Source organism: Nanorana parkeri, unplaced genomic scaffold, assembly GCF_000935625.1.
Source record: "Nanorana parkeri isolate BGI_ZX_2015 unplaced genomic scaffold, ASM93562v1 scaffold301, whole genome shotgun sequence".
Lineage (NCBI taxonomy): Eukaryota > Metazoa > Chordata > Amphibia > Anura > Dicroglossidae > Nanorana > Nanorana parkeri.
This window is the reverse complement of record NW_017306569.1, coordinates 38807-48278: the sequence shown is the minus strand read 5'-3', so window position 1 is coordinate 48278 and position 9472 is coordinate 38807. Positions and strand designations below refer to the sequence as shown.

Genomic DNA, 9472 nt, shown 5'->3' with positions numbered 1-9472 from the left:
AAAAATGCTGGCATCAACTGATGGTGCAGCATCTACTTAGAAAACGTGTGAACAGAAGACCAGGTGGCAGCCTTGCAAGCCTGGGAAACTGTTGCTTGATGTTGAAAAGTTCAAGAAGCACTCACAGACTTAGTAGAGTGAAACCCAATCCTTGAGACCATAAGCTTAGGTGATGGCCTGTTTGAGCCACCTAGAGATGGTGGAATGAAAAGCTAGTGCACCCATACAGGGACCATCCAGACAATGGAGGGACATTTTCTTTTATTGAACTGGCACTTGACAGAGGGATGGGAGAACAATGTGCTGTTTGAGGTGAAAGTCAGAAAACTACCTTAATGGGAAAAAAAGTCCTGGACCTCAACATCATTTTGTACATATGCAAAACCATTAATTGTGGGTGAGAGTAGAGAAAGGAATGTTCAAATCAAGGTTTCTAAAGTGCAGAAAGAAACAGAATCAGATCCAATAAAGTCACAGGGAAACGAACAGCCACGTGTGAAGTCCCTGTATAACGATCTAAATCAAGGAGTGAGAGGCCAACAATCTCTGAAACAAGATAGAAGGGGCAGAATCAGACCCAGCTAATTAAGTCAGCGCTGCCCAACAGCATTAACCTATTCTGCAGTGAAAACCGATAAGAAATGGGAGACAAGCACAGAGTGCTGTCCACTGGAAAAAATCCCAAACCTTCCCAGAAAGGAATGTTCAGTAGCACTCAGGTAATGTCCAATGGAGTTCCAGTCAGTACATAGATTTACAGAAGGACCCCCTGAAAAAGCAGGAAGTGCCGTTTTTTGTGAACCATATTAGAGTCCCAAGTGTGGAGACCCACAATCCATCCAAGGAAGCAACCCCAGGGTGGCTCGAAGGCACTACCCTGTCCCCAGGCACAGACTGCAAAGTAGTATCCTCATGGTCCAAAGGGATCATCTGAATGTCTCTCCTCAAGACCAGACACCCTGGCACTCAAAGAAAGACTGATGATGGATGAGAGCTCCCAAGAAAAGGGAAGACCATGGTAGGAAAGGGAAGAAGATAGAAGGGCAATCCCTAGATCCCCCCTCCTGAAGACCCAGGAGAGGCCATCTTCCTAAGCGCAGCCTGCAGGAGTAAGCTCCAGTAGAGGGACTCAGAATGTGAGAGTCCACAAAGCAGACATTCTTCAGGAAGGGGCTTCTAAATGTTATGCAATAGGGATGCCAAGAAAAGGCATTAGGGTAAACATTAGATCCACTACTAAGAGTGGGTACATGCTGACAGAGAAACAGCCAAAGCTATTTAATGTGGAACTTGTGGTTCAAAAGATGCCTTGGTCGATGGGTAGGATTGACGGTTAGCAAATACTATGCAGGATTCAACAGTACCCAAGGACAGGAAGGTAGCAAAAGACTCTGAGGTGACTTAAGCGCCTAGTCTATATGTCCGAAATGGACTGTTTACTCAACAATCCTTCATCTGTTCTCCAATAATTATTCTCAAGTATGTATTCACTAGGGTTGCACAGATACCAAGTACCGTACTCGGTACAAGTACGAGTACATGTACCGATACTTTTGAGCTCCAAGACTACACTAGAGAAAAATTCAAAAATTAGGAGGCAGCTGTCATGTGTAAGGAGCACACAGAGCTCCTGGGATTTGTACATCTCTGTTTTAATGTACGATTTTGTTTTTATAAATATAAATAAAGTGATGCACAGATACCAGTTTTGCGAAAAGTATCTGTGCATCCCAAGTATTCACCCAGTCTTGTTTAAGTTCCCCACACCCTTAAATGCTGAGGAGGTACATAGTGGCACAGCTGGTTGCAAATCAGCCCCTGCTTGAAGAACTGGGGGCGCTCCTTCATGCAGATGGCTGAGCGACGGATTTAGAGGACCTGGGGCATGAAACCCTATGGCCTGAGTGTGAGTAATAGTTTTACTGCCTACGAGCTACTATTGGTGCAGGAGGTAAAGGAAAAAGGGTCATTCTGCCATTTCCACTGACCTCCTGCATTGAGGCAGGAGTGCATTGTGACCATTAGAGGCATTGCTATTTGACAGTCTGAGAAAGTCCAAAGAGGCGGCATCCTAGGCACATAGCCAAAATTCTCTACACATGTGGATAGACATCAGCGCCATGCGAGAAACAAACTTAGATGCTTGCAACAGGCCTTCACATTTGAAGTGCAAGGCTCCACACATTTGATCCACATGTTCAATGAATTGAGGGCCTACCCTGGCGATCTTCGAGTTCTCTTTAAGCGACTTAAACCGATACCTAAAGTGACACAGTTTCTCAAATTAAGGTCACCGCCAACACAGGGTGCAAATTCTTTCCAGCTAAATTAAATTTGAATCTAAATAGGGCATTCAACCTTTTGCTTGTGAAATCTCAAAAGGTGAGAACAACATGAACTCGATTAGTAGTATGTCGATTACAGGAGCATCTATAGCGGGAAAAGACAACCGAGCAGTAAATTCACTTTCAAAGCTCTGCCATATTCTCTAGAGGGGCCCAGGATGCTACAGGGTGTTCCCAATCCCAGAACAGACAGAGAAAGGTCTTAAACAGTGGGTGCAAAGAAAAGGCCTTTGCCGTTTTTGAAACTCTAAAAGATCCTAGGCCTGAAATAGAAGGCTGAGCCTCCAAATAGCTCAAACATAGCCGCTCTAGGGGTAGACTGTGAATCAGAGATCAGAGCAGCAACGGGCCTAGAGCGGTCCGAGCTAGACTCTGCAGCGGATGGCATAGGAGGGTGCTCAGAGCCTCAATAACTAGAGCAGTTTGCTCTAGTTATTGAGAATAAACAGACACAAGTAATCCAAAGTGAACAAGGAAGTCCTTCTGGACACAGAGGAGACCTCAACCTCACTCAAGGGAGAAGCAGCAGAAGCTTCCGATAAGGAGGACCCTTTAATACTAGGGGACCCAGATTACAGGCATCAGTTCTTTCCGGAAGATATGCCAATCTGGACAGATATTATATAGGGAGCGGTGTGAAACTCTTAAGTGAAGTCACCATGGATGGATAGAAGGCTGTCTATTACAGTACAAATAGGTCCTGGTTCTATCTTCTTACAGCTTTATTTATTTACTGATTTACTAACTGACATATCAGTCTGGATGTCACAACACTTCTTAAAACTCAATCTGTCAAAAACTGAGCTCATGGTATTTCCTCCTGCCCGTGCACCTTCCCCCAACTTTTCCCTTGAGATTGATAACACAACTATCCATCACTCCCCCCCATGACAAGGTGCTAGGTGTCACCCTTGACTCAGACCTCACCTTTCTGCCCCACACCCAATCCCTATCCAAATCCTGCCATCTTCACCTCCGTAACATCTCCAAAATACGCCCCTTCCTCACCAATGAAACCGCAAAACTACTCATCCACTCACTTGTTATCTCTCATCTTGACTATTGCAACTCCCTCCTCATTGGCCTACCTCTACACAGGCTATCCCCCCTTCAGTCTATCATGAATGCAGCTGCTAGACTCATTCACCTAACCAACCGCTCAGTGTCTGCAACCCCCCTCTGTCAATCCCTGCACTGGCTTCCACTCGCCCAGAGGATAAAATTCAAAATGTTAACAACCACAATTCATCCCCACACATCTACCTCCTCATGTACCACTTGCCCCTCTCTTTTAGATTGTAAGCCCTCACAGGCAGGGCCCTCTTTACCATCTTGTCTTGAATTATATTGTAATATCTTCCTTATATTGTAAAGCGCTGTGAAAATTGTTGGCACTATATAAATCCTGTAGAATAATAATTTACAAAGATACATAACATGTAGTTATAGCACCACTGTATTGTTTGAAATGAACATAGTGAGAGCCAGAATTTCCACCTATGCACCGAAATAAAACTTTACCTGTGTACACCCTGACTGGCTCCCTAATCTAAACTAATAAAAACAAACTGTGTAACACTTTTAACAGCTTTGGGTACTGATGCTGCTATTGCCACAGCACAGCCACACACAGGATAGGATCTGTGAGAAGGGAAATGGCATTGACTGGCTGCTCAGGTTAAGAGAACCAATCAATGGCTTAGCCTGCATAAAGATACCACTGCTGCTTCGCCTCCTACAGAGGCTCAGTCCTGGCAAAAGAAGACCCCTTGCAAGCGGTTCACGCATTACACCATTCTTTTTATTAGATTAGGATAGGTAACAGCAGGGAGAATGCAAACATGTAATGTTCACTTCAGGGCAAAGGACAGCTGAGAAATAAACTACACAACTGCACACAAACATACTTCATACGTCATGTAATCCTCTTTAACAGTAATCATCTCTTATAAAAATGCTACTAATTAAAACCAGTTTTTTCTATTAGTGCTTATTCGAACAGGAGTGCACGCCCGTAAAAAGACTCGATCCCGGAAGGGACAAGTGCTGGGCGTAACTGCGTGCAGCTATGTCCTCCCACAGGGAAAAACAGTCTGTCTGCATCCGAGTGCAAACACCCGGACCCGCACACATGTGCAGGTTCAGGTGTGCTTGTGACAGCGTGTAATTGTATGCGGCCAAGTCTTCCCACAGGGAGGAACAGGCTGCTGCGTGCAATTACATGCAGCACCTTTCCCTTCCAGGATTGGGTCTTTTTACGGGGGTGCACACCGTACAAACCTGTACGCCCGTCTGAATGAGCCTTTAGGCAACCCCAGGTACAAACAGGGAGGAACAAAAAATTTCATCACAGAAAATTGTGTGGCTATTATGCCATCATTACCTCATTTATTTTCATAGGCTAATGCCAAAATCCTTTATTCATGCACTTGAAGCTATAAGCTTGACTTTGTTACTTTTGCTTTCAGTAACAACTGAAAGTCTTTGTTTAAAGTGCATATGATGCGATAGAAATACCGAAATTCATTATTTGTTTTTTTTTAAAAACGCAGTCAAGCAGCAAAATCTTAAAACATTCACAAAGAAAGAAAAAACAGTGAATCACCATGGATACAAAATTATAGAGTGAATAGATTTATTTATGATTTGTTTCAAAGAGGTAATATCTCTTACATTTGCATCCCAATCTTTGAAGACATTTTGTATGTAGGTCAGAATGTACGAAATATACTTACAGTGAACTGCATTTAGTGCAGTGAAGCTTTACAGATTGATAGAGGTGCTGAGGTTGAAAACTTCTCAGTCTTACTCTGATACGATATTTCTGAGGAGGTTTAGTTTTAACGACAGTGCTGACAGGCGTTGTAAGCCATTCTTGATTAGTTGGATGTACTGCAATAAAAGCAATATCAAATGTGTCCTGTGATGACATATGTCACAGCCCAGAAAGAAAAACAAAATAGAAAAACTCTGTTGTGTTGAAATTCTGCAGTCATATACAAGCACTTAAATACATATACTTCTACCAGTGGCCAGAAAAGAACAAATCCCACACTGGTGACGGAAGTAGACCCACCCTTGTCTTTAAGCATTAGTGGAATTACAGAAACAGAGATAAACAATAGCAACAACACTCCCTATTGTTTTAAAGGGATTACTAGCAACTGGCTTTAAGCAAACCTGTTAATATAAGAATACAAAGGCCACTGTTGAAGACTTGCTTTTGTAGGTGCGTGCTTTTGTGCCATTCTTATCCTTCCTGAGCCATTTAACTGGAGTAAGCATGCATCCAGTGAAGTCTCAGGGTACTTGACATACATATACTTGAACAGCTTTCTTGAAGCTTTTATAGCACCTTTGTGCTCCAGTCTGGGGATGTTAAAACAGAAATCATAATGGGAGTGGAGGTGGTTGTTGCTTTAGAACAAGCTGACTTTAGCAGGCTTTTTACAAACTTCAAGTAATGCCGAGGCTTTTTAGTATTATTTTGAAGGTAACAGCCAGAATTCCATTAAGACTGTAGTTTAAAGCTGAACCTGAGCCATACAGTTTAATACAGAGTTGACATACATATAAAGGACCTGTTTTACCAGCAAGTTGGTTTATTTCTGTCCTTCTTGTATTGATATTTAACATACAGCAGAGCTAATTTGGTTACTTTCCTCTACTGCAGTTAAAGCGACTCACTCTGTAGGGATAGGAAATACCAGAACTAGTGCTCTAATGACTGGAAACAAGTGTATGAATCAATGATTTCCATTTACATGTGCACTGTCACAAAGAAATGCTGTGGTATAATGTCTAGGGGATAAACTTAGGTATCTGTTTCTCATGTGCATTTATCAAGCATGGGCAGCTGTGAAATTGCATTTATCTGTGAGGTCAATTTTATGGCGAACTTGTCAGGCATACTGACCTTTGAAAGAAACATCCTGCCTAAAATTAGGCACCGGACGACTGCTGACCTATCCCTATGCACCCTTGCGAGAAGTCCTTCCCAGTTACCATTGCTCTGACTAACAAGGGTGCCCCTCACTGAGCCCCTCCTGTTAAACGCTCAGTGCAATGTGGAGAGGCTTGCTGTGGAGAAGAACCTAAAGGGTAACTCCACTTTAAAAAAACTTAACAAATAAATGAATGTAGCATATATAATTGTTGCACAAACCATTTTGTAATCTATTGTTATTAAAAATTAATTGTTTAAAACGGTAGCTGCTGTAATGTTCTAAATTTGTCAAAAAGAATTTCAAAGCAATATCGTGACCTGGAGTCATTCTGTACATAGTTGGTGTACAGAACTCCCCTCGAAATGTCACTTCCTGCTTCAGTTATTGGTTGACTAATTAGTCTGCACTAAGATACAAGTACAATTTTAGGAATCCCTTGCAATAGAACTTTCATTTTCCGCAAGATACTCCAGAAGGGTTAATTACCACTAAAAGGATGCAGGCACTGCAACTTCCCTGATTAGAATACAGGAAACCCACCAGCTAATTATAATGAACCCAGACACTCCTATTTTGGAATCAATTTGGAAAGGATATTCTGGATAAGATTTTTCTTCAGAATAGTAACATATAGGAATCTGCAATAAAGTTGGTCAAATTCCTTGGAATGTACATTGATCATCCACAGGGGATTGATATTTTTCTCATCAAAAGTGGAGTTACTCTTTAAACTGACCACAGACAGCTCGATTTTCTCTGCTTCAGCCCATAGGCTAAATAACAAAAACTGATTCCCCATTTACACTAAACAGCGTGGATGGAGAAACACCATGCTAAAAAAAAGCCATAGCCTATGGCCAGCTTTACTTAGTGAGGTCAGAAATGGCAATGTGACAGTGTTAGGAATCTCTAACTTTGTGGATCGTTTTCAAATCTGGCAACACGTATATTATTAAGTAATTAAGAGTGGGGGCTTTTAAGATGCTTCATATACATGATACATATTGTTAAAAACAATGCCGATTATTAAAGTCATTCAATGCATAAACATTTTTTAAATCATAAAACATTCCATTAAAGAAAATACCTCCCCTAAACCATTACTGGATCAAGACATTTTACATACATTTATTGTCACATCATTAATCCAGATAGATAACTTTCCACAATGGTTTAGTTAATCTCCGTGGAGGGGGGGGTTAGGGGGGGCTGGGAGAGAGCACCCCCCTGAAATGATGGCAGATAGCACAGGAAGCAATAGCTTCCTTGCCATCTGCAGACTTTTTTTTGCAGTTGTCAGAATAAAAAAAAAAAAAGGCATAAGAATGCATAGCTAGATTCCTATTGGCTATTTCACTTTGCAATAGCCTATAGCAAACTAGCTATTGCACCCGCCCCCTGCTGGTTTCAATCACCAGAAGGGGACCTGATAGAAAAATTCAGGTCCCCCTCTGCTGATTGACAGCAGCAGTGGGCGGGTGCATTAGCTAGTTTTCTATTGGCTATTGCAAAGTGCAAAACCCAATAGTAATCTAGCTATGCAATCGTATGCCTTTTTTTTTTCTTTTCTGACTGACGGTCTCCCGATGTCAGAAAAGAAAAAAAAAAAAAAACGATCCCAGGGAAAGGTTTAATCTGCTCGATTGAGCAGATTAAACCTTTCCGGTAAAAAGTGTGTCTCTCCCGGGTGGCCGGGAGAGTTAGGATGTGTACTCACCGGCCCAAGCAGCTCCATCAGGTAACGAAGGGAAGGGGGAGGAGTCCAGTGACGTCACGGACATCACCGGGCTCCTCCCCCTTCCCTTCGTTAGCGCATATATATATATCTATATATACATATACACACACATACATACACATATATACACACATCATATTTTTAAACAGAATAATACAAATACATTAGGGCTGTTACTGATTAAAATTTTCGTGTTCGATTAATCAAAAACATTTTTAATCGATTAATTCAGATTATAACGCACATACAGATCCAACTACATTGGCCTATACACATACAGCACAGCGATGAAGTAATAAAATGAACTAGGATCACAGTAATCCAGCACGTTATTAATCTCACGTGCCCCACTCAATATGGCCGCCGCTTGAGTGGGGCAACCGACAAAGCCACTTGGGGAAGGGGGAAGGAGTCCGGTGACGTCGATGTCCGTGACGTCACCAGATCTCCGGAAGCAGGCGGAGAGGTGAGTACGGATCAAAAAAATTTTAATCGATCAAAGAAATTAACGATTAATCGAGGAATCGTTCATTTACGCAGCCCTAAAATACATGTATATCATGCTTTTTAACATTGCATATAACTTATTTAAATTCATATTTGCTTATATAATCAAGTGTGGAATACCTCAAAAAGTAAAATGGTAAAAACTACTACCCCCATAAGTTGCCATGTGGGGTTGCATCATGGCTCAGAAACGACGGCTATAAAATTTCATACCTTGGATCGCATTCATGACGACCCAAGAGTTGGCAATATGGAGAAGAAACTTTTACAGTGTGAAACTAGATGGATATCTATCTTGAAAGCTACAATGATACCAGGTCTTTCTTTATCAAATCCTGAGCTTTAAATCGTCCTTATAAAATGTAATTCAGAATCAATTTAAGACCCTGCAGGGAAATATGGCCGAGGTCCACTCCATAGGATAATATTATCAGAAGGTTCTCATACAGTAACAAGTATGTTGTAATTAAACAATTATCATAACATACACAATCTAGGGATAGATGCATAGGCAGTCTTCATTTCCCTGGGGGGAAGGCATTTTATTTTATCTTATTGTCAATATCATTCTGGATAATAAAAAGCAAGTCCAGCATTGGCTTATGGCTTCCCCCCTTCTTTTGATACTATAGATATTTCAGCTTGTGTCTTCCTGCACTAAGCGAGCAATTTACTACTAAGTGATTTGGATTTACTCTGTTGAAAAACATGATATACCTATATTTATAGTTACCCTATTATGTTGCAAAATGTGGTATAGATGTGTTTATACTTATTTTATTTGTATAATAAATATATAATGCCTCCTTCCTGATGCTTTATGCAAAACGTGACGATTAACTAAACCATTGTGGGCTACTTACCTGAGCAGAACTAGAAAGTTATCTACTTGGATCACAGATTAGATAATGAATATGTGCATATATATATATATA

General features: G+C 41.3%; 1 protein-coding gene across 1 annotated transcript in view; it reads right to left on the bottom strand.

The window, feature by feature from the left end:
• The window catches only part of POT1 (protection of telomeres 1), a 56815-nt gene that overhangs the window by 20298 nt on the left and 27045 nt on the right, over positions 1-9472 (bottom strand). The window contains exon 8 of the mRNA XM_018557740.1: positions 5081-5237. Coding sequence (XP_018413242.1) covers positions 5081-5237 — 157 coding nt within the window. The remainder of the gene's footprint in view (positions 1-5080; positions 5238-9472) is intronic.